Source organism: Neolamprologus brichardi, chromosome 5 (genome assembly GCF_056152115.1).
Source record: "Neolamprologus brichardi isolate AB-2024 chromosome 5, ASM5615211v1, whole genome shotgun sequence".
Lineage (NCBI taxonomy): Eukaryota > Metazoa > Chordata > Actinopteri > Cichliformes > Cichlidae > Neolamprologus > Neolamprologus brichardi.
Window position 1 is genome coordinate 34154893 of NC_142108.1, and position 24312 is coordinate 34179204.

Consider the following 24312-nt stretch of genomic DNA (forward strand, 5'->3'; position numbering starts at 1 on the left):
TATATTTATTGCTCACGGGGGATCAGATGGGATTATTTTAATAAAGCATTAACATTTTGGCTGATAACTATTTTTATTCTCCTGTAACTTTACTATATAAAGAGTTAAATCCTCCAAGGTTTCAGGAGTAATGCGTCATAATAAGAAGTGTTTGTGAACGAAAAATCAGCAATGTGGGAGACTGTTTGTCCGTGATTTGGACAGTCCAGCGCGTGCTCCCGACGCAGGGGAAACAAATTCTGTCGGGGAGACCGAGTTTGGCACGACACCTGACAACTTCACGTTTGGACGTCGGCTCAGCAGAAACCACAGCCTGCAAACATCTCTCCCTCAGGTCCTCACCAGGTGATTGTTTAGCATCACTCGAACTTGGAAAATCTGTTTTTAAAAGTCTCACTGCATGTTCAATCAAAGAAAGATTAATTAAAAGATTAGTCATGTGATTTGAAAGTAAAGAGCGTGGTGGGCGTGTTCTCTGTGCGTCTGCAGCCAGCAGGCTTTATTTCATGTGCCCGTCCACTCCTGAACACAGAGCAGAAAGCGTGCTCTGGTTTATGAGCTGCTGCTGTGGTTGGCAGAGAACAGTGAAAAAGTGCCTACAGATGTTTCTGCTGCCCTTTAACTACTGAAGTATCTCAAGTTCTATGAAAGTAAGACTGTAGAGAAACTTATTATCTAAATTATGCTCTAATGAACTGTGTGAGGTCCACATGATTCTCACCTGTAAGCTGTCAGAAAAGTGATGTTTTCAACAGACACACATCACCAATCCTTCTCATTTCTCCACATCAGCAATGACTTAAACAGGGACTCACCTCCAACGCTTCAACCACCTTTACAGATCATTTGTGTGGGAATTAAATCCTCTGAGATGCTTTCCTCCAACCATCATAGATTCAACTTCAACCACAGCACCCTGAAGTTGGGTGGTCAGCTGTGGCGGGCCGCTCTCGCCTCAGCTTCCAGCAATTGTCCTTCTCTTTGACCCAGAGTCATCGGGAGGCTCTTACCCCAAATCTTCAGGCCTTTGTTTTCCCCTCCCGGCTTCTCACTGCTCCGCTCTTCAGTGAGATCCAAACTTAAAGGACTGGGAATCCTCACCAACCCTCTTTAAACCAGCCTTTTCCTGCTGGTCCAGTTCAAGCTGTTGGTCTTTGCTCCAGTCTGTCTCTGCTGCTTCCTCAGTCCTCCAACTCTGCAGTTAGTTTTTACCAGGACAATCAAACTGAACCCTGACAAACAAAGTGCCTTTCAGTACTGCTCGAGCAAACAGTCCTGAGAACAGAAGCCCCGCCCACCTGCTGTTCAACCCATCTGTTTGACTGGAGCAGCCAATAAGAAGAAGGCTGGCCTAAATAAAACAACCTCAACATTTTGTGTATATTAAATAATTTTTTCTTTCTTTTTCTTTTACGTCAATAACTGCTTTTATATGAATACTAAGCTCAAAGCTATAATCACATAAAATGTAGAGACTGCTCACTGCTTCAGAGTTGAAAGGACTTGAAAACTTACAGCTTGTGTTTCTGTCTCGTTTCGTAGTTCAGACAAAGCTGGTACTGATCAATAATGAGGAGAAAAAGATGTTTCACAGCAGGTAAAAATACCCAAAATAATTCAAAATTTCAAACTCAATATTTAACCCAGAGGAAGAAAACCAAGTCTGCACATCTGAGGCCCCAAAAACTCTGGGAAATATTTATTCGTCATCTCTCTCAAATTTTAAAAAATATATATTAGAGAAACAGAATATTGCAGAAATTTGATTTGCATACGAGCGTGTTCACAGTCAAGCTGCCTGCTTAAAGAGAAACGAGCATTTAAACAGGTACGAATGAGAACGCTGAGGTCAGGAGAACCATCGGTCGTGGAGGTCACGGATGGACTGGATCAAGTCGTCATCGGACGCTTCAGAGAGAACTGCAACACACACGTGTCATTTTTAACAACATTATATTCTGAAATGTACTTATGCAGGCTGTTTTTGCAGATTCGCCCGGATGTGAGTTTGTAAAAAGCTCGAAGGTAAAACAGACTTAAAGCAAACAAACCTGGATCATCACTCACTTTCTGATCCGTCAGCGTCAAACGGCTCAGAGCCGTCGATGACGCTCTCCCAGTCTTCTGAGTCGTTGTTGTCGTTGCTGTCGTTGTCATCATCGCTGTCGCCGGCCAGAAGATCAGCGATCTGAGCGTGAAAGGAAAACAAGATTAGTCCCACCAGTCTCCCCAGTGCGGTCTGAACTGTGAGGACCAGAGAAGATGTGAAACTCTAAAAAACAAATAACTTTTTTTAATGACTCAAACTGATTTTTCTCCTCTGACGCGAGGGAAGCAGTCACATCATTTCAGTGTGGAAGTAACATCCAGCACGGACTGTTTTTACTGCCGCCGCCTCCGAGCTGGACTCAAGTTTATAAAGAGCACACGTCGCAGTGTTGTGGTTACGTTAAATCCACTGTGAGAGATGAAGCGCAGCCTCCAAGAACGCACTCTCCCATCTGACTACAGCAGGCCGTGAGGTGCGTTCAATGTCTCTGGTAATTTGAGTTTCCATGAATATGTGAAAGAAGCTAAAGAAGCATTATTGCTTTAATGTAACTGCTTTTATTTTAGATATTAGTCGTCACGACGACAACGCTGAGTGAGCTCAGAACAAATGATCCATAAACAAAGTAAATTTTACTAATATGAACAACAAGTTCTTCTATAAATCATATTTACTATAAGAAAATAAAGTTAAACAAAACAAGACATTTATATATTCAGTAAACTATCAAAGTGTTGTCTTCATCAATTCTTTCACAGAAAAGTGAAAAATAAAAGAAGCTGATTGGTCGATGGATTTAGGGGGTCGGGTACCTCTTCGTCTCTGGGCGAGTCGGCTTGTTCCTCGTTCTCTGCCTCGTTGTTATTGGCCAGCTCCTCTATGAGCGGGTCTGTGTCCAAGTCGTCGTCGTCGTCGTCATCATCGTCGTCATCGGAGTCAGAAGAATCGTCATCGTCCTGATCTTCGTCATCCTGGAAGAGTACAGAATAAATTTTAAAAAATGAACTCGATCACGACGACCTTACGTGGCAGAAACAGCAAGAGAGGAAGTTTCTCAGTAAAACAAGTTTCACAGATAATAATAATTAAATCAAAGAGCAGAAAAAGCAGAAGAACGAGAAACGGCAGACAAAGAAGCATCAAAAGTAAGAGAAGAAGAAGCTTTTGGATAAAACTGCTCATCTCCACTTCAGGTCGGCTCCCTGAGCAGTCGCACAAGACTTCAATTAAAAATAAAAAGCTGTGGTCACAGTGACGGGGACACCGTGGACTCTTTCCCTGAAAGCAGCTGTTCTGGAGACCCAGCTGTCAGAGATGAGCCTCCACGTGAAGGTCGGGTCGTCACAGACAAAAGAAAACAAACGCTCACCTGATCGTCGTCGTCTCCCTCCTCGGCGAGTTTCTGGCGTCCCACCTCGTACAGACGACACACTGTGTCCAAGCCCACTGCGTCCTGGTTCTGCAGAGTAAACGCATCACGTTAGCATGTCTGCAACAATAAACCCTCTGATAGCGCGGATGCTGAAGTACCTCGATGACAGCCAGGTAGCAGTCCTTGGTGTCGGTACACAGGTCGAAGATGTTCCTCTTCACGTCCACAGTGGCTGAAAAACAAAAACATCATGAAGCTCGAGCTCTTCAAACCTCGGCGCGTAAAAGCAGGAGGAGCAGCTGAGCCTGGCAGGTCAACACCAACCTGACCTTTAAAATAAAATCAAACACATATGAGAAAAACATATGTATATATTAGGGGCGGGTTTTGATAATCGATTTATCGATTAAAATCGATTCTAGCTTGGATAACGTGATATCGAATTATTAAAATCCTGAATCGATTTTTTATCATAAATGTATTTTGCCCGAAACGCCAGAATCTCAGGTTACACCTCACAAAGTTTCTACAACCACCAAACAGCTAAAACAGCAACTGAGAGCAGGAACACGGATTCTGCACAAAGACGTAAACACAAAGCTCGACCCGCCGACGCATCAGAATCAGCGAGCTGTCGCCTTTCTCACCCGACGGCACGGACACGCTCGGGGCTGAAAGCCGAGCTTTGTGTTTACGCCATTTTTGTGCTGATTCTGAAGCTGCAGGTTTTATCTCTCCAAACAATATTGACTGAACCAGCAGCAAAAGAAGATCCAAACTACGCTTCACATAAACATCGTCATGAACTCACTCTGACTTTTACTGTTTTGCCTTCACCACAATAAAATCACACGTCATGCACAGCTCTCTCTCTCTATTGTTTTCTGCATTATCTGCTTGCTTGTTACGCACAAGTCTACCGTTGTTTACAGGCTGTCGGCTGCTGTTTTTTTCCTTTTACTTACTTCCAAAAAGAAAACCTCATTTCTGCTGTTTAACAGGCTTCTGGACAAATGTAAACTTTTTAACTTTATGCAAAACTGCAAAATGCTGAGTCTGTAATCAATAGAGGTGGGAATCACCATACATCCCACGATACGATATTATTGTAATTTTTAAAAATATTTTGCGATATTCAGATTCTGTACATAAAGGTAAACTTCATCAATCATCATTTTCTCTAATATCAAAGTCTCACACTCAGTCTTTCTCTCATTTCAGTTTTATTGTTGACAAACTGAACGGTTTGTATTACAGTCTAGTCCAACTTAACTGAATCAACCATCTGGTACAATTATAGCTATTCTGAACTATGCAGTTTATGAAAACTATGCAGCCCCTTCAGCAACTGAAGAATTTGAAAGTAAATTAAAACAAAATATAATTTTACATTAAATAAAAAGTTTTAAACTTACTTAAAATAAAAACATGTCTTAAATTAAAATAAGTAAACTGTCATGTTTATTGCTGCCAAAAACAAGTTAAACACATTTGGACAGTGAAGGAATGTCAGGATTCTTGCTCAGAAAAAGGATCAACATGCTCTGAAGTCAGAGCACAAAAACCTTTTTGTAACAAAGTATCGATTTCTGCTGTCCCTGTATCCATACATTATTAGCAAACAAAATATCACCATGCTACACAGTATCCATTTTTCCCCCACCCCTAGAAATCAAACCTCTGTAACTTTGCTCTGCTTCACGTCAGCAGCATCAGGTAATGTTCATGTGCTGATTAATGGTTTTCTTTCGTTTTTGATCGACTGCAGAATATTTTTATAAATCCCAGGCCAGGAAAACCTCCTTCATGTTTTTCTGTTTCATCCTCAGCTACTTTGACACAAAGGCGTCTGCTGTGATGCTCACACCTTTGATAAAGTCTCACAGGTGTCAGCTTTCTTTCTATAGATATAAAAATATGGAAATGTACGGATGCATGATCTGAATTATAATATTTCTGACTGTCTGAGGCAAAATTCCCCAGATTGAATCGATTCTAGAAATCAGTGACGATCCTCAGCCCCAGTATATATGCTGTATTTGACCAACAGTGACAGGAAGTGAAGGCTTACTGATGGGCTTGTAGTCCGTAGCATCGAAGGTTCTAAAGGACGAGCCGAAGGGACCCTTCATCTGCTGATCCATCGCGTCGTCCTCGTCGTCGGCCTGGAGCATAGCTGCGTGCGAGAGCGGGAAGAGGGAAAAACATCGTACGTCAGAGCGGCGATTCGGCCCCTCGCCGTGCTCGTAATGACTCGGACGCTCGTACCTCCGTACATGATGGTGGCGTTGCTGTTGAAGACCACCCTGCACTGGTCCAGGGCGGGGACGGTGTGCAGCAGGTGGAAGGTCCTCAGGTCCCACTGACGCCTGCTGTCAAGGAACACGTGCAGCTCGTTTTGTTACAGCTGTGATCAACAATCTGATCTTAAACTTTGACTAGAGTTTTGGAGACTGACATTATGGTTTATCAGGTAATATGCATTAAAAATATTGAATATGTTTTTTTAAGCAGGGTAAATTGGGACGAGGCTGAATTTTTAAAAATGCGCCTGCTCAGGTGATTCTCTACTGAGGGCAGCAGATTCTCCTGTTTCATTAAACCAGCAGCATTAATGACCAGAAACATGCAGGGCTCAGCGCTCATCTCATTAACTGGGCCCAGAATGTTTTTTAAACGACCCGTTTCATTTTAAGAATATTTTTTGCAGTAAAGGAAAGAAGAGGAAAGAAAAGACGGCCCCTGGCACCATCAGAGGATACGATCTCCGTGTTGACGATGACTTCCAGGCCGTTGGGGTGGAAGACCCCGCTGATGTTCATGTTGAACTTGTCGAACTTGTGGATGGCCCGCGACGCCCGCACGTCCCACAGCACGCCGTCGTTTAGCACCAGGTCGTCAGTGGGGTTGAAGGTGGCGCAGTTCCTCTTGTAGTTGTTGGCCAGGGCGGGGTCGTTCAGGGTCAGCGTCTTCTGACCCGTCTGGATGTCGTAGATCTTCAGGACACGAAGACAAACGATGAGAATCAAATGAGCTCCAAATCTACGGTTTCCTGCTGTCAGCAGTTTAAATGCAAAAGATTTCTAATTTAAGAGATTCCAGTTTTATCAACATCAACTCTTCTTCTACTGTTGTGATGAGAGGAGGCCGAACAGAACATTTTGGGCGACCTACGTTTGCGACTTGGTCTTTGGTGCCGACGACTCGGTCCTGAGAGAGTTTACTGAACTCCACGTAGTGATCGTCTGCGAAGGAGTTTCTGAAGGGGAAAAAGACACATCACAGTCCAGACCTCAGGGTGTCTATGCAGTGTAGACTAGGGATGCACCGATACCGATACTGGTATCGGGGCCGATACTGTAAATGTGTGTGTACTCATACTCGTAAAAGTTAACCGATACCATGAACCGATACCAACTTATTTCATTAATCAGAGGGTGGCTTGTCATTTCTGTTGTAGTGTTTTAGATTGGCCACTAGGGGGTCATCCCGTGCTAAACAGGCACAGGGTTAGGCGAGTGAGACTGGCAGCTCCAGATAAAAAAGAGAAACAGGAGGCTGCTGTAGCTAGGCTAAACAAAATGTCAGCAGTGTGGAACAGCCAACTTTAACTCAGGTTTTGGAAAAGCGAAGAAAAATGTCAAGAGAAAATCCACGGGCAGTTAAAATAACAGAGGCTCTGACTCATTTTATCGCTCTGGATGACCAGCCAATGCCGGTCGTGGAAAACATAGGATTGCACCGTCTTCTCAGCATACTCGAGCTGCGATATGAAATTGAAATGCCAAAACTTTCTAAAGAGGTAAAGACAAGCAGTGTGTGCGATGTCAGTCCTCGGTTTAACGCCACAGTGGACTGATGAGGAGTTCGTTCGTCAATGCCAAATACTTTCGTTATTTTGTTTACAATATGGACACTCTGCAATAATTTAAAAGTTTATTTTATTCTCAAACCTAATTTGTATTTATTTTATTCCAAACAGAAGTGTTTATTTATTATTCTGAAAGCTCGAGACAGTGCCAATAGTTCAGTGATATTTTGTTAAATTACAATGTGGAGACTCTGCAATAATTTAACAGAAGTGCTTATTTTTCACTTGAAATTTTTTTGTGGTCATTTTTATTAAGATTTTATTTTTTATCGGCAGAGAATAAAATAAAACCTGTCTTCCAATTCATTGCATCTGTGTGTGTGTGTGTGTGTGTGTGCGTGTGTGGTAGAAGTATCGGCTTTTGTACTCAGATCCAAGTATCGGTATCGTATCGGTTTGAAAAAATTGGTATCGTTGCATCCCTGGTGTATACACAAGTGTGTACAATTAAAAGTGAAGTGTGAGGGTGTGGTGGTTTCACTTTTTGATGAAGACTCCATCCATGCTCCACAGAGCCGACAGAGGGACGCTCCAGGAAGCAGAGGTGAGCAGCAGTTTCCCATCCTAAGAAGCACAAACGTTACTTTCTAACAGCAGCACAAAAAGAGCTGAGACTCATATCACAACTGAGTCAGCTCAGGTAGTCGAGGACGCCGCAGTGCCTGCAGATCAGCACCAACACCACCAGACGTCTTCTCACATCAGAAACTCAAATATACTGAGTGCAGATTTGTCCCTGACCCGGTCGACGACCGTAGCATCAAATAAAAAAAAGCATGAATTATGCAAATGTTTGGGGAACGTTGTGCAGGATAACAACAGGTGTGTTTAAATGCTCGTGCAGATACCCTGGAGGGCTCGAGGTGTGTGATGGCGGACGTGTGGCAGGTGTAGTTGGCCGCCTCGTCTCCCGAGAGGACGTTGTAGAACTTGAGGTGGCCGGAGCAGGTTCCCAGCATCAGGAAACGCTCGCAGGCCGAGAAGGCACAGCAGGTGAAGCCGCTCTCGTCTCCGTCGCCCTCGTGGAACACCGACATCGGACGAAACCTCGACGGAGGGGTGGAGAAGCAGAGGTCGATTTTAAACAGAAAATAAGCTAAATAACCGTTTTTGCTGCACGGCGAGTCCGTTCTTTACCTGCTGAATATCAGATGTCTATCCAGACACGCTCGGTCCACGCCTCCGTATTTGGGGTACAGCACCCTGGCGCCCAGGCGGGCGGTGAAGTTGGGAGAGGCTTGGCGTCTCTGCTTGGGCTCCGGGCAGCGGTGCGGCGTGAAAAGAGAGAAAGGGGGGCACGTGGTGACCGGGTTGGGGCAGCGGGCGTGTTGTTCCCTCAGGTACTCGGTGATGATGCTGTCGAGCGTTGGAGGGGAAGGAAGGTGGCGTTCCAGCTGCTTCTTCATTGCTGGAGTCTGACAGAGAGGGAAAGACAGAGCAGCTGAGCTTAGGCGTGTCTGTGCGAGCGCCGCGATGATGCTGATCGAACCCTGACCTGTATGAAAGCTCCGTGATCCGACTTCTGCTTCAGTGCACGGAGCTTTTTCCCTGAGCTGCACGGGGCCGCCGGACGTTCCCGTGAAAACAAAATCCGGCCAAGTGGATACGGGCCCTGTCCCTGAGGTGAAGGATGAGGAAGAGGAGGGGGAGGGGGGTGGGCAGAGGAGCACGAAGGGTGAGGAGGTGCCAGGGGTCGAGAAGAAGAGGGGCAAGGAGAAACAGAAGCACCTGAGGACACGGGAGAGGCTCCGACATGGCTGCCGATACGCGCCGCGATCCCACCCGCTAACCTGCAAGTCCTGGGTACCACTGAGGCGGAGGGCGGGGGGGTGACGCAGGAAGGGGAGGGGTTTGGACAGAGGGTCGCTGCGGGTAAATTGGCCTCCTTGACGAGCGTGTTCGCCGTGTCGTGAAGCCCTTTGGCCGCGAGGTGGTTCCTGATCAGAACGAGGAGCTCCCTCTCGGAAAACGTGATGCGTGACTGGGCGACCACGTTGGCCCTCTGCAGGCGAGCCAGCGACACGTCCGTGCCCATGAGAAGAGGTTTGCCGGACACCCGCTCGGTCAGCTCGGCGGCGAAGCGGCAGAAGCGGACGTGCTCGCTTCGTTTGTCCTGCAGCACGGGCTCCTTCATCAGCTGGAGACAGAAAACAAACACGATGAGAAAAGCCTCCACCCTGCCTCCATCTGCAGCATCGCTATAACTGCACCACACCAGTCTGTTAAACCTTCATGCATCGTGTCGTTTGAGGCGTCTACATCATCAGTTTCCTGAAAAACCTGAACAAACGACATAAAATTGCTGGATGAAGCAGAAATGACTCATTTATGCAAATCGATTTTTTTTCTCTCTCCGGTTTCAAAAGATTCAAATTTTCTGGCCTCAGAGTTTAAAAAACGTCTATACACCAATATTCAAATTTTACTTGGGCCTCATTATGCTTTGCATGCCTGTCTGCTTTGTTATAATGCTGGCTGCTGACACCAATTACCGCCCACGTTTTCTATAAAGAGGGCAGCGTGCTGCAGGCCAACGAGCAGCTGTGGAAGGACTGAACGCTGCTAACACTTCCTGCAGAAAAGCAATAATATTTTATATTATAAGCTGCAGTTAACCACAGTGTGCAACTTTAAGTGCGTATGAAAAGGTCGCAGCGAAGCCTTTCAGAAGATGACCGTTTACAGATGCATGTAAACTGATTTCTGGACACAGTGAGGCGAGGAAAGCGCACTCAGCGGCTTCGTCGCCACTGTCCGGACGCCCTAAACTTCAGTCTTCAGCTACACCTGTGCGCACCTGCTGAATGTGGCTCCTGGTGAAGAGCGGCAGCTTGCTGATGATCTGTCTGATGGCGGAGCTGCGAGAGAGTCCGACCAGAGCTTTGCAGGCGAGAGCGCGGATCAGGTCGGCGTCCGTGATGGGCATCTTCACTGACAGCAGGGACAGCAGCACCTGGAGACGACGCGAGGAACACGAAAAGCATTTCGCTTTCAGGTGACCTCTTATTTACAGCAGCGGGGCAGATTTGTACCCCAGATACCCCAAAAGGATCGAGTCTCCTCCCGGGATCAAACCGGGACAATTCCCACTGCTCGTCTGCTGCTCTTACCTTTATCCCGTTGTTGTTCTGCACCACCTGCCACATGTGGGCCAACACCCTGTTGTGAGGGGTGGGGGGCTGCTGGGGATGGAGTAATGGCTTGAGAGGGGTAACGGCAAAAGCCCCCACAGAGTTCAGGCTCTGGTCAGGGGCGCACACGCAGTTTATTATCACCTGTGACGATTTTAGAAGAGAAGAGAGGAAACGAAAGACAAATTTTCATCAGGCTGCTGCACAAACGCTGCATCTGAAACAGTTTTATCTGATAAAATAGTTTAAACATTCAGATTCGTGAGCCGATCTCTGCAAATACGCCTGCAAAGTTTGTTTCTAAGGAGGGACGTCTGAGACCTCACAGGCTGATCTAATGAGTCATAACGTGCTGATCCTTCATGAATGTGCGCTCATGTGCTGTTAACCTGCAATCTTCTCATTCTGATTGGCCACAGACCCTTTTTCTGGACGTTATCAAAGTCGGGAGAATCTCATTAACATATTTAAAGCTTCTCCTTACTTGCAGTGCAGACTTCTGGATCTCAGCATCGTTGACAAACACCTCGCCCTCTGCCACGCCCAGAATGATGCTCATACCTGAAGCACAGGTGAGAGTCACGCGCAGAACAAGGTTAACAAAATCTCTCAGTTACAGTGGAGCGTTTGTGCTTTTCCTCATTTACTGTCACACGAATGTTTATGAATGTTTATCATTTTAAGGTTTAGAGATCGAGTAAGCCAGGCTGCTCCGAGCGCCCAGTTTTATCTACTCTTGGATCTGCATCATGTCCATGAGCAGGAGGACATCCCTAAAACGATCAGCTGTGAGCACAGAAGCCACACCCACCCTCTGTCCAAGCTTTCTGTTTGAGAGTGGCAACCAATCAGAAGACAGTTGGATTGTGTGTAAGATTCATAAGGATTATTTCAAATCCTGAATCCTTCAATGTTACATGCAGCTGGAAACAATCAGAAGAGTTTTAGCAGCACTCGAGGAGAAAACGATCAGATTTACTGACCCACAGTGGAAACGGGGGACCTGGCTTCATCCTGAACTTCTACGGTTTCTGCCAGGACCAGCTGGACTTTAGGAACCACCGTCAGGATGGAGAGGATGTCCAAAGCGTAGCGCACAGTGTCACTCCTGGTGAAAAAAAATGAAAAAGACTCCAGTTACACATCAGTGCTGCGTACGAAGACAACAGCAACACAAACAGAAAGTAAGCAAAGCTGCTTTTCCACCGACTCCTTTCTGTGTCATTAAAACTCCCACCGAGTGCTCGCAGCGTGCAGGTATGTGCGTGAGGGTTACCTGCCAAAGTAAGTCCTCCAGTCGCAGGCTGTAGATATGAGCTGCAGCATTAAGGGCACACAGGCCAACTTGTAGAAGACCTCGACCGGCTCCCAGTGGAGCTGAGGAGGCCCGCACTCGATGAGAAACTCCATCATCTCAATAATCTGCTCTCTGCTGTACGAGTAGGCCTGAAAGCAGGAAGACGCAGACTTTCATGAGTTGTATATGAAGCCAAGAGCCAAAGTTAAATGTCACGGCTGCTACGTCCATCTTTTATATTCAGTCTGTGCTCAGTGTTTGAACAACTCGCATTTTTAAACTTTAAGTCCTTATATCATAAACATTGTACATTTAAATTGTCATTTAGAGCAAACAAACAGCTTCTCTGAGGTCATCATTTTACGTATTTTGAAGCATCACTACTACTTATAGGTGAACATGAAACAGCTTATCTGCTTACAGCCACATTATAATGTTAAATTATATTATAATCCACAAGTTCGACAAGTTCAACACATATTTAAATATTTACCGTAATTGTCGGGCTATAAGCCGCTACTTTTTGCACAAGCTTTGAACCCTGCGGCTTTTCTAAGGATTGTCCGTAATTTTTGTGATATTGTAAGAGGATTTGTTTTGTTTGTTCTGCTGTTGTACGGCACTACGTTGCCTGGCGGAAGGGCATGTGATCAGACACACAGTATTGGGGCTCAAGAGTGGTATGTTGGTCACATGTCCATCCGCCAGGCAACATAGTGCCGTACAAGTAGCGTGAAAAACAAACTTCAAAGTAGCGCTACGCGTTCAGCGGGAGGCGTGGATGATGAGCGGCGATAAATGCTCAACTCCACCAGTGGATTCTGACAGCGTGGAAAAGTGTGAAAACATCCACGATCACCAACGGATTTCGAAGGGCTGGACTGCTGCATGATGGAGACACCGCCACGGCCCTTCAGAGGGTGTTCGACTCTGACACTGACAACCAGGATTTGTTTGGTTTTGAAAGTGACAACGAAGGAGAGAAGCTGAGAGTGGATGACGAAGCCATCCTGAGCCTGTTCGTATCCGACACTGGAGAAGAGGACTTTGGTGGTTTTAGTGCAGGAAGAAGAGAAAGATGGTGAATGACTGACTTTTCTTCTTGTTAAAGCCGTGTCACTGCACCTGAGCCTAAAAGGTAGGCCGAATCTATTTTTCTGGTGTGCTGTAGGTTATTGTTATGTACTACATTTGTTACTCGTTTATGAAGCACAGTACATGTTTCGTACTTGTAATTACCGCTACTTGTACATGTACCTAAAAAGTTTCTTTGAACTTGTTTTTCAAAATATTAATAAAAGGGGTGTGTCTCCAAACAGCCATCTCTTTCCTGACAATTCCCTTTGTGCATATTCTCTTACATATGATAAGTCAACATTGAAACACCTGCAGCTTTTAGTCAGGTGCGGCTAATGTATGTACAAAACAGGATTTCCCCTTGATTTTAGCTAGTGCGGCTAATATTCAGGTGCGCTTGGTAGTCCTGGAAATACGGTAAATCCAGATCACAAATGTGATTAAGAGTTGCGTTATAAGGCGGTCCTTCTCTTACAAACACACAACCAGGCTAAGAAAGGCAGCGAGTCACATGACGATCACAGAACTATAAAACACAACGTTTCAGATCAAAAGCAGGAGGCTCGTCAGCATTTTCATCTTCACTGACAAGAGGAGAAATCTGTTGTTGCGGTTTAAATAAAAAAGCACAGCAACGACTCACAAACTCCATCGAGTACCTTGTAAAACGGCTGCTGGGGAATGACGATACCGCCGTCCGACGCGTGCAGCGACTGCTTCACCTGCTCGGTCTTCACGGCGAGGTGAGCCTCAAAGTACCTTCACAAAGTAATCGATAATCAATGAGTGTGTGTTCAAACTTGAACACAAGCAGAGAGGAACTGCCTGCATGTTGAGACTGAAGAGCATTTATTTACTTCTACCCGGCAACACAATAAAGAAATACATTATATATGTACAAATATCTAAATAAAACATGGCCGCTATGTCAGATAAGAATTTTCCACCCATCGTTTCACCTGCGCAGCGCCATGCAGGTGTGTTTGGCCGTCTGCCTGCTGGAGAACACCTGGTCATCGCTCAGCCTGGACAGCTCGCTCTCCATGTTCAGGATCTCCAGAGTGCTGATCTACAAGCAGAGGAGACGATGCTAAAAGTGTCAGATCGAAAGAAATAGTTACTTCTGAAATTAGTTTAAATAACTTAAGAGTAAAGATTTGCGGCTGACCAGGTTGACGAGCCTGCGGAGGCCGTCCTGCTGGTCGAACAGCTGCAGCACCGCTCGGAAAGAAAAGGAGATGGAGAAAAACATGGTGGCGTGGCAGACGCCCGACGCGTGGGACGACTCCAGCAGCCACAGCGCGTAGGACACCGTGTCGGACAGCACGCCGTCGGGCAGCGTGCACACCTGCAAACACAGGACGGCGTTCACCATGACTGAGCTACGGTTGCTGTAATAATCCTGCACGCAATAAGAAGAGCGCTTTAGCTTTACCCTCTCCATGGCGTCTTGGTTATACGCCAGGTAGTAGAGGCAGAGAGAAACTCCGGTCGCTGCCATCGACGGCCTCGGGATCTCCAGGAGTTTCTGCACTCCTCCGTGAGCGATGAACTCTGCGGCAAACTTCTTATGGAGGAGCAGCGAGGCGAGATACTGACGAGAGAGCAACGACACAGTGAGGCTGCAAACAGCGAACGTCAGTTTATCAGATGACACGGTGCTGCAAATATAACGAGGAGGATTTAAAGAACCACAGTGAGTGGGTTTACTGATAAACTGATTTTACCGACAAGGGGAAAATGATTTAATTTCATCTTAAAAATAAGATTTACTCATTCAAAACAAAATCATATAAAAATGTAATATTTTTTTCGTTAGTTTCATTAGTTTTTTCCTGTCTAAAAAATACATTTTCCTTTTCAGTTTGCTTTGCTTTAATCAACAATCCCTAAACTGGCACAGAAATGGACAAAAATATTAATAATATTAATCATCATCACCACCACACTTGACTACGACTGAAACAAGAGTAAATAAACATGCAGCATTCTTCCAACATCAGCCCTGTAACATTCACAGCTTCACCTACGTGAGATTCTGCATCAGCTACCAATTTAAATATAAGACATTTACATTTAATCTCATTTTAATTTCCTTTTTCTCTGGTGAAGAATTACTGAACGCCAGAGACAGCAATTACCTATTAGGGCTGCCACGATTAGTCGACTAGTCACGATTACGTCGACTATCAAAATCGTCGACGACTGATTTAACAGTCGACGCGTCGTTTGAAGCTTTGTAAGATCCCAAAAGACGCAGGAATAAGTAGTAGGATTTAAGAGTGTAATAACGGACTGAAACAGAAGATGGCAGCACTGCATGTACAAGGATGCCAGCTGCCGTTAAACCCCGAAGAAGAAGAAGAAACTGTGTCCCAGAATTCATAGCGCAGCCCAGCTCAGTTTCCAACAATGGCGGCAGCTAGTTAGTTTTAATATTACTCTTATTATTCTTTCTGGGTCACAAAATAAATGTTTAACATATTTTCAGGCGAGAATGTAGCTGTGTAAACCTCAAATATCTGCTCAGTTTATCAAGACACCACATATTTTCAAAAGCACTCCGACGTTTTCGGAGACGTCTGTTACCCACTAGCTCGATAGCTAGCCGGGGGCTAGGCTCACTAGAGCCGTGAGAACACCGGACTCCCGCAAATCGTTTCCAAACCCACCGCTGTCTTTCGCTACTCAGGTTAAACATGATATATAAGTCACTTAGATAACTTAAAAATGTTATTGTTTGGCTTTTTTTAGTATTTTATTTGTTCCTGAGTAAATCGGTTTGGCTGAGATTAAAGTTATAGTTTTTACACAGCTGAATAAACGTCAAGCAGACAGCTGATTATCAGAAGTGTGAGATGCTCGAGAATTTACTCCGGTGTCCTGTTATATTTTAGATAGCAAGGAGTTTATTAAACTTCACCGAAACAATCTGCAAATTTCATTAAAATTTAATAAACTCTCATCTTGTCTTTATTTTTAGTTAGCACATACCTTAAACACTCTAAAGCTGTAAGCTAATGATAGTTATATAAGAGCAGATGCTGCTGGTGCAATAAGCTGTACGTTTTACGTTCAATGGATGATGATCTGATTAGTCGACTAATCGCAAAAATAATCGCCGACTAGTCGACTATCAAAATAATCGTTTGTGGCAGCCCTAGTTTCATGACATTAAAAATGAAACAAACTGTGGTGATGGGGCTGAGAGCCACCCACAGAGGTCTGGATTATCTTTCACACACAGACGCTCGGACTCAGCGGGGAGGGGCTGCACTGACAAACAAGGCGAAACGTGATCTGAGCTGCTGAGAGGCTCATTAAAGCATCTCGATATAAAGATTTACTGCTTTTGTAAGATCACTAAAAACCCCTCAGTAAGTTACATTAGTAAAATAAACATACACCACATTCTGTCACAATAAGGTTGGGAAAGTGATGCAAACTTGTAACACAATCAGAACACACAAACATACATGTTGCTTTAAGGCAGTTGTTCAAACACGTAGTAACAAATGTATCAATGAACATGGAACAAACTAACTGAATTACAATTATCTAACAGCAAGTGACCAAACAGATGCTGACACACTGGAAGGACTTGCTCTCTCTGAGCATGATGTATGAGTATGATATATAATAGTGGTGCAAAGGATCAAAAATCTCATGGTTCGGATCAATTTTCAGATCAGCAAAAAAGACAAAATTTTAACATTTACTTATTAACTTTTTAACTATTTTTTGCCTATTAAAAACATTAAACTCAAGACTCAGTCCACACAATTATATAAAAACAAATTAAGGTGCAGTATAGGGCTTTGTATCTACCACTCCGCACAACAGAATACGGCCTCCCGTCTGCAGCTAAACTAGTAGCTTCTGTAATAGCTTTAGCCGGTCGGACTGGGCAGCAAAGGGCTGCTTAAATACCAAAAACTCCTCTGCTCCTGCACTTGGACCGCTAGCACTCACCATAACTATCGCTGGACAGACTGACCACGCGCACCATACACACACTTTTTTTCCTTCTTTTTCGAATCTTCGGATCACGTGCGTGCCGAACCGTGGAGTGGGATCAGTTCGGATTCAACCGTGATCCGCTGCACCACTAATATACACGCATGTACGAACGCTTTCCTCAGGGTGCATCAAAGCACAAAAATCATCCACAGCATTTCATAAAATCCCCTCCACATTAATTTTTTCAAAGCAACGCCGTCATCCTTACCAGCAGGGCGTCGAAGGTGAGCTGGACGTTGTTGGTCTGTCTGAGGTCGATGTAGTTCATCAGCAGCGACCGCGTGTCCAGCTGCATGAAGACAGCCAGCAGCTGCACACAAGGAGAAGCATCTATTCAATTTAAAGGGAAACTGAACTGACCGTTAATCATGTTCACAGAAGAAAAGCACTACAGCAAGCAGGAAACGTTGTTGTTAAAATTATTAGCATTCACCAAACAGTTTCAGATTCGCGTGCCTACCTCCTGGTAATCTCCGAGCGGGGTCAGATACTGCAGGATGAGCCGCTGCTCCATAGCCGGGCTCAGCGGTGAAAGGCAGAAGTCGGTGCCGATCATCACGGAGCTCATCTCAGACCACGAGGAGGTGCTGGCCGGCTGTTCGCTGGCCTCGGTCCTCTCTGCGTCCTCTCCACTCCTGTCCGAAGAGTTGGCAAAGTTCAGTTTCTGCTTTGCCTTCCTCCCGTTCTCCTTTATAGCCCGTTTCTTCCCTCCTCCTCCACCTCTTCCTCCCTGCATGTCCTCCGTCTCCCTGGACGCAGAGTCCGGAGCGACTTGGTAAACGAAGCCCGGCAGCAGTCGGGCGGAGCTGCTGCTGCGGCCGCCGTTCTTCTGAGCTGAGCCGAGCAGAGACGTGGGTTTGGTGTTGGACGTGGTCCTGCTGCTCTCCCCGGCTCTTTCATTTCTCGCCTCTTCCTCCATCTCCATCGGGTCTTGCTGGGAAGTTGTGACGCTTGAGGTTTGTGCAGTTTCAGCCTGAGAGTCCTGAGGTAGATTCTCTGAGGTGTGGGTGGGACTAAAGTGACTCGTGGCCTGTTGAGACTGCAGCTCGTGCAGCCGCTTGATCATAACCGGCACCTGGAGGATGAGGAAACTCAGATTTTATGACGCTGATGCAAAAACTCTCAAAATCAAGCACAAAGACTGTATATAAAAGATTACAGCCATTACAGACTTCCTGCTTTATGAAGGTGAAACAGACTTTTAACCCCAGGACGCTGCACACTCGATGCACTAATAACATGTTTGCTGCTGGTCTATGCATGCAGCACATTAACAAAACTAACTAGCATTAGCTGATAACGCAGCACGCCGTCCTCTCATCCAAACATCGTCACTTCCAAACTACAAAATGCTAAAAGGGAATCTAGAACCCTGTGGATCATGTCACAACAGTCTTTAATTACTGCCACCCACCAGCTGAGCGTTCTCTTCTCTGTAGTTGGCCGCCACTTCCTGGTTGCTCATGGCTCGGGCCAGCAAACCCGTGGCGTAGACACACAGCGGGCGCTCTGCTTCACGAGCCCAGCCGAACAACCTTTCAGCCAGACCCTCCTGCACAGAGAGCACAGGTGAGCAAAGAACAGGAACAGCCTATCAGAAACCAGCGCTGCTCACAGGAGTCGGAAACCTTTTAATAAATGTCTCTGTGATAATTACTCAAATTAATTATTCCCATGTTTCCTACAGAACAACCATCACTTCCTCTTTAATCTACGCAGCAAAAACTTTTTCTAATGCATCATCATGAAAAGAAATGCACATCAGTTTTGATATGCACATCCATATACTGTCATTTATTAGAACTGTATAAACTAACAAATCCTCTAACTCCACATGGACCACTCCAAACATGTGACCCATCATAGTAAAATATTTTTAGGACACTTTATAGACGTATCAATATTTTTCTTTTGAACACACACACACCAGCTCTATAATCTAACAGCGATTTATGTATAAATAAATAATGTTTACCTTCTCTTGAAAGACGACGGCCGTCTCCAGGCCCGGGCAAATGTTCTGAAGCAGGCGGCAGGCTGCTGTGTTGAGGCTGTGTTCCCTGCTGGTCATTATGTACGTGTCCAGCAGCTGCGAAACACACAAAAACAAACTTACAGTGTAGCACAAACTGTGCCGCTACCTGCTCGAGACAACGTTCACTGGCCTCATTTCTAAACTGTGGACACATGATGAAGTGATGGGGCTGTAAAGAAAGGAGAGTGAACAAAGACTTTGTCTATTAAAGCAGATTTGCTTGATTCCCACTTTAAAACGACAGATCTGGTTCATTTTCTCACTGCGCAAATTATGGTAAATGGCCTGTATTTGTATGGCGCTTTACTCAGTCCCTGAGGACCCCAAAGCGCTTTACACTACATTAGTCATTCACCCATTCACACACTGGTGATGGCAGCTACATTGTAGCTACAATGTAGCAATGTGGCTACATTGTAGCTACAATGTAGCCACATTGCTACATTGTAGCCACAGCCACCCTGGGGCGCACTGTGTGTGTGTGCGTGGCGTGAAGCTGTGGAACAAAGTGAAGAACTGAAGCAATGTCCCAGCATGCCTCAGTTTAAACAGCGGCTCAAAAAATACAGTTTTTGCAAAGTACGGGGAGGAGGCAGGGCTCTGATCAGGCGTTCTCACCACTACTTTCACAATAATGATGTGTATGTGTATGTGTGGGTGCACAAGTATGCTTATATAAATATATATATGTCATGATCCTGGCCCAGTATTCTTAGTTTTCGTGTGTTTTGTTCTTTATTTATGCCCTGGTTTCTAGGTTGTTCTGTTAAGTTGTTCCTTGATTTGTGACTTTTACCCCCTGTGTGCCCCTCTGTGTATCTGTGAGCCCTCGTCTCCCCTCCTTGTGTTTCATTCAATGTTTGCCTCAGCCCGTTATGTCTGTGCTCTCTCTCTCCTCCTGTCTGAACCTCTGTGTACTTCCTGTTTTACTTTGACAGTCTCTCGTCAGTATGCGTCATGTTGTGTTCACTCCTGCCCTGTCTCGTTACGATTATCTGTGTCAGCTGTGTCCCCGTGTGCTCCCACTGCCCTCGTTAACCCTCTGTGTATTTATGTCAGATTTATGTCAGTTCTGTGTCGTGCTCTCCCTCATCCATGGCCGTGTGTTTCTCCGTATAATGTTATAGTTTCCAGTTTAGTTTGTATGTTTTTTCTCTCCAGCAATAAAGCTGTGTTTTGAGTTCATTCCTGCCTTTGTGAGCTTGCGTTTGGGTCGTCATCTAACTCCACACAGCCAGTTCATGACAATATATATGTAAATGTGTATATCTTTTGACGTGTTACTGGGGTTATAAAAAATAATAATAAATAAATAAATAATACATGTAACAAATTGTAATGAAGATTTTCTGATGAGCAGGGCATAAACAGGAAGACAAAGTGCTTTTGCTTTGTTTGTTTGTCTCATTTTTCCTCTGTTATTGTTGTTGTTATACTATTTTAACATGTTCAAAATAAAGATTCAATACCATACGATCCTGGCACCAGCTAAAGGCTTAAATGGCTGCTGGGTGGAGCTTCTGTACTCAAAGCATGAAGCCTGATAAGGCTGCCCCAGCTGACTGCGCACCCTTGGAACCACACTCCATCATTTGCTTTACAAGAGGACAAAAACAAGCAGCAGCCCTTACTGCGTTAGTGAAGTCATCGTTCATAAAGAGCATCTTCAGGAGTTGTCCCAGCATGCAGTCAGGGTCCGCCCGTCCTGCAACGTTAGACGCGAGTCACAAAAGTCTGAACAATTTGAATGATTGGTTGATGAAATCATTTTACGGAACCAAGTGTGGAAAACATGCAGAGGCCAGAGGGTCCAGGACTCACCTGGATGACGGTCATCAAACGGATCCGGGTCTGCTTTGTGATACTCTCCCGTCTCTTTCTCAATCAGCTCCGATATTCTGCAGAAAACACACTGATGAGACAGAGTTTCTACTCTAGATGGACCCACAGACTCAGACTGAGAGGCTCTGACGTCACACGTCATCTGCGTGAAAAAAAAAAAAAAAAAAAAACCTGTTTAAGATGGACACCAGCTGCTCTGTGGGGCCTCTCTGTGCTTCTTCCCATTCGTCGAGCATTGCAGAGAGATCCGCCTTTGAATCAACAGCCATGGCAACCGCCAAGGCAGCTGACACGGCACTCGATAACGCAGACGTCAAGGCGGCCGCGATGGCGGCCGATTGCTCTTCGTCTGCAGAAGACATTGCTGCCTGGAAGAGAGGAAGAGGAGGAGGAGAGGAAGAGGCAGATCATTCAGTGCTGTATTAGATGTGGAGCTAAAGTTAAAGAGAAAAATACTTTTGTGCAGTTTTATTCATCATAGACACTTCAGGCTGGTGCTGTGATGGTATGAAGGTCATCTGAGTAATGTTGCTGATCATGTGCATCCCCTTATGACCACAGTGTGCCATCGTCTGATGGCTGATTCCAGCAGGATAAAAACACAAAACTCTGCAGCAGCCGTGTGACGCCGTCGTGTCAACATGGACCAAAAGTGTCTCCAGCAGTTTGTCGATGCTGAGACGCCTTAATAGCATTGATTTAAAGTGGAACTGTGGAGTGTGACTTCAACAAGTGAGCAAAACTGGATCACATTTAATTAAAACCACAAGCATGTGACTTTAAACTAAATTAAACCCAAACAACAGAAACTGATTAAAATCCTGCTGATTTTACTTTGGGGTATGGATGAAAGTGTGAGTGGATAAAAATACAAAATTCTATTTAATTTAATTGAAAAGACTAGAATAATATCTGTTTATGGCCTGGTTTGGTTCACATGAAATAAAAGTCTGTCTTCCTTACACCAGCTCCCCATAAAGTTTAATGTTCGGTTTAAAATCCTGGTGATGTGTCCTCCATGGTCAGAAGCCTCCATATAGCAGTGAGTTACTAAAACCATCCATGTGGTTTAAATGTCTGAAGTCAGACGATTAACGCTCGGAGGCTGCACAAAGGTCCAGCTAAAGACAAAAGGAGAGCAGTTTTGTGGTTGTGGAACTTGCTTCCATTGGACATAAGCTCTGTGGACTTTATTGAGTTTTCCTACCATATTAACTGCTGAATGTGTTCTGTATTGTGAAGCACTTGTGAGTTTTGTACTTGAGAAGCAGCATATAAATAAGCCTTACTTACTTAAAAACCCGCTAATGCCTTTTCTGATTAAACTGTACGAGTATGCAAAATCCTGAATTGTTTTTTAAGTCCTAATTGTGCTGAACATGAGCCAGCATGCATCTTTATGACATATTTTTTAAATTATGAAGAGTTCTGATATAAATTATAACAAAGACAAGTAAAAAATAACTTTTTTAGGACTTTTTCAAACTTCCTAACTTCTTCTGTCATCAAATCCACTCGGTGCTTGTTCAAATACTGAGGTACAACACCTCAAAGATTGTGTTGAAAGAGCCGTTAGGAAGTTGCTGCTTTTAATTTCATTTCAAATGTATTTTAAATATTATTTTTCAAGCAAAACGTGTATGTAAACAGATATCGTAGGAGGCACTCGGGTCATTTAAAAAGCCTCATTCTGCGGAAATATCCAGAGATGTTATGTTTTCTACGATACGTGTTGTTGGTCAAACCGCACTTTGAGCGCTGTAAGCACAGTCGAAGCTGCTGCTGTCCGACCAACAACGGCAGGCTTTATAACTCACCAGCCGCCGTCTCAGAGAGGTTCTGCGCTGAGGCATGACGGGAGGCTTCTTCACACACAAACACAGCTGTGACAGCTGGAAACACCTGTGCACCAACAGGTGGCCTCTGCACGGATACCGGGCTCAGAGGTTAGAGGGTAAGCTCAGCCCGGCTAGCAGTTAGCAAACTCGGCTAACTCGCTCTAACTCGACTCGCATCTTTTTGTTTATTTTATTTTTGTCCGACTGCCCTCCCCCAGTCACCCTGTCCCTCCCTCCGGGTCCCACCGCGGTGAGATAAGGCGCCAAGCCCCTCTGAGCGCACTGGAAGCGGCGCTGTGCGGCAGCCGCATGTCGGACACAGCTAGCTTCTCTGAGTTTCGCACGTCACTCACCGGAGTAGCAGCTTCCTCTGCGCTCCGCTCCCTCCTCGGTACAAACTCTCACAGCTCAGCCTCACAGCAGCAGCTCGAACCGCGCCGACACTCAACGTTTCACGAGAAAAAAACTTTCACGTTTATTTTCAAACTTCTCCCGGCGGCCGCACACGACGTCAACAGAACGAGTCGACGTTAGATGACGAAACACAGGCGACGCTCTCCCTGGGACTTGTAGTTCAAAATTCCCGTTCCACCAAAAGGACTATGCCACAGTGTTTCACGCCATCCCTGCTGGTGTTCTGACAAAAACAAGGAAGACAACCGTGACGTTGCTTACTGGAATAATTTATACCGAGACCTGGAGTGGAAGAAAAGTTGGACATTACCAACAAAGTAAAGGAAATATATTTTGAAGTCATTCGTCGTTTTTACCCCACTATAACTTTTCTTGTACGATGTTTAAAAAAACACATTGCTGTTAACTGTTCATGTCAGAAAGAGAATATTTCTCGCTTATACTGGTCCTGCTTATGTACCAATCATTTCTGGCAAGATTTTTGTTGTTTCTTTTATCTATTCTGACTGTTATGGAAATTATTGTTTGGCTTTTTTGATTACTCTGCAAATGGGGCTAACAAATTTTATTTGAAAATTTCATATACATCTTCAAGGGCCCAGTAGACGACTTTTTAATGGTCAACCCAACCTCAAGGGGCATAATATTAGCCTTGTACAATTTAATTTCCAATGTTTCCTCTTTAGTAGCTGCTATCAAATCTAAATGGGAACAGGACCTTACCTTTCATATTACGGATGAACTGTGGGCCTCTATCCTTGGCCAGGTTCTGTGTTTTTGGTTTAGTTGGGCAGCAGGCTGCCAATTATTTTTGTTTAATGGTTAGGGTGGGAAAAAGAATGAAAGTTTGAAGCATTTTGTATTATTGTATACATGCATTGAAACCTTTGTCTAATAAAAAGAATTTTGAAAGAAATTTCATACACATAAATCCATTTTTTTAAATACAAAACTGTTTTTTCAGTGATTTATAAATGAAACCAGACAATATTTTAAAACTATACAACGTTCCCATAATATAAAAGCAATTAAAACTGTAAACTTATGCTTCTTGTTTAATATCTTCTGATTCAACCTCTACTCTGTGTCTAATTGTTATTACACAAAACCCTCTGACATTGTCTTTTGCTCATTTAATTCTGTGATGTTTGAATTGCTAATAAAGATTAAAAAAAAAACTTGTAGTTCAAAATGTGATGAAGCAGAAAGAGGTTCCCAGACTGCTGGATGGATTTGATTTTATTCACAACCAGTGATGGGAATAACGGAGTTAATATTACTTTCTAGTATCAGCTGTATGGGCTCAAATTGTGGTCATAAATATTTTGTAGTTGTAAATCAGGATTTGTGCGTGTAAAAATAATT

General features: G+C 44.6%; 1 protein-coding gene across 2 annotated transcripts; it reads right to left on the reverse strand.

Moving 5' to 3' along the window:
• Nucleotides 1-1670: 1670 nt before the first annotated feature.
• LOC102797182 (DDB1- and CUL4-associated factor 1-like) lies at nucleotides 1671-23057 on the reverse strand. Of its 2 annotated transcripts, none has more exons than XM_087841121.1 (30): nucleotides 22887-23057; nucleotides 20867-21063; nucleotides 20675-20751; nucleotides 20485-20558; nucleotides 18794-18907; nucleotides 18233-18370; nucleotides 17279-17893; nucleotides 17027-17128; nucleotides 14234-14392; nucleotides 13967-14146; nucleotides 13758-13867; nucleotides 13458-13557; nucleotides 11701-11870; nucleotides 11408-11532; nucleotides 10909-10985; nucleotides 10404-10568; nucleotides 10091-10246; nucleotides 8789-9430; nucleotides 8431-8708; nucleotides 8142-8340; nucleotides 7775-7857; nucleotides 6597-6681; nucleotides 6185-6418; nucleotides 5691-5784; nucleotides 5494-5598; nucleotides 3581-3654; nucleotides 3420-3509; nucleotides 2863-3021; nucleotides 2068-2188; nucleotides 1671-1920 (listed from the first exon to the last, which is right to left on the reverse strand). In XM_087841121.1, exons 2-30 carry the CDS (start codon nucleotides 21055-21057, stop codon nucleotides 1850-1852), a joined length of 4788 nt encoding a protein of 1595 aa, XP_087697247.1. In that variant the 5' UTR covers nucleotides 21058-21063; nucleotides 22887-23057; the 3' UTR covers nucleotides 1671-1849. The 2 variants fall into 2 exon arrangements, with proteins under 2 accessions (XP_087697247.1, XP_087697246.1); XM_087841120.1 differs by lacking the exon at nucleotides 22887-23057 and adding an exon at nucleotides 22513-22749.
• Between the last annotated feature and the right edge of the window lie 1255 nt (nucleotides 23058-24312).

Excerpts from the sequence above, each read along its gene's own strand:
- LOC102797182 (XM_087841120.1), bottom strand. The coding sequence starts at position 22,548 with ATGCCTCAGCGCAGAACCTCTCTGAGACGGCGGCTG. Across the intron at positions 11,533-11,700 it reads TGGAGGACTTACTTTGGCAG|GAGTGACACTGTGCGCTACG; the intron begins GTAACCCTCACG and ends TTTTTTCACCAG. Across the intron at positions 9,431-10,090 it reads CCAGGAGCCACATTCAGCAG|CTGATGAAGGAGCCCGTGCT; the intron begins GTGCGCACAGGT and ends TTCTGTCTCCAG.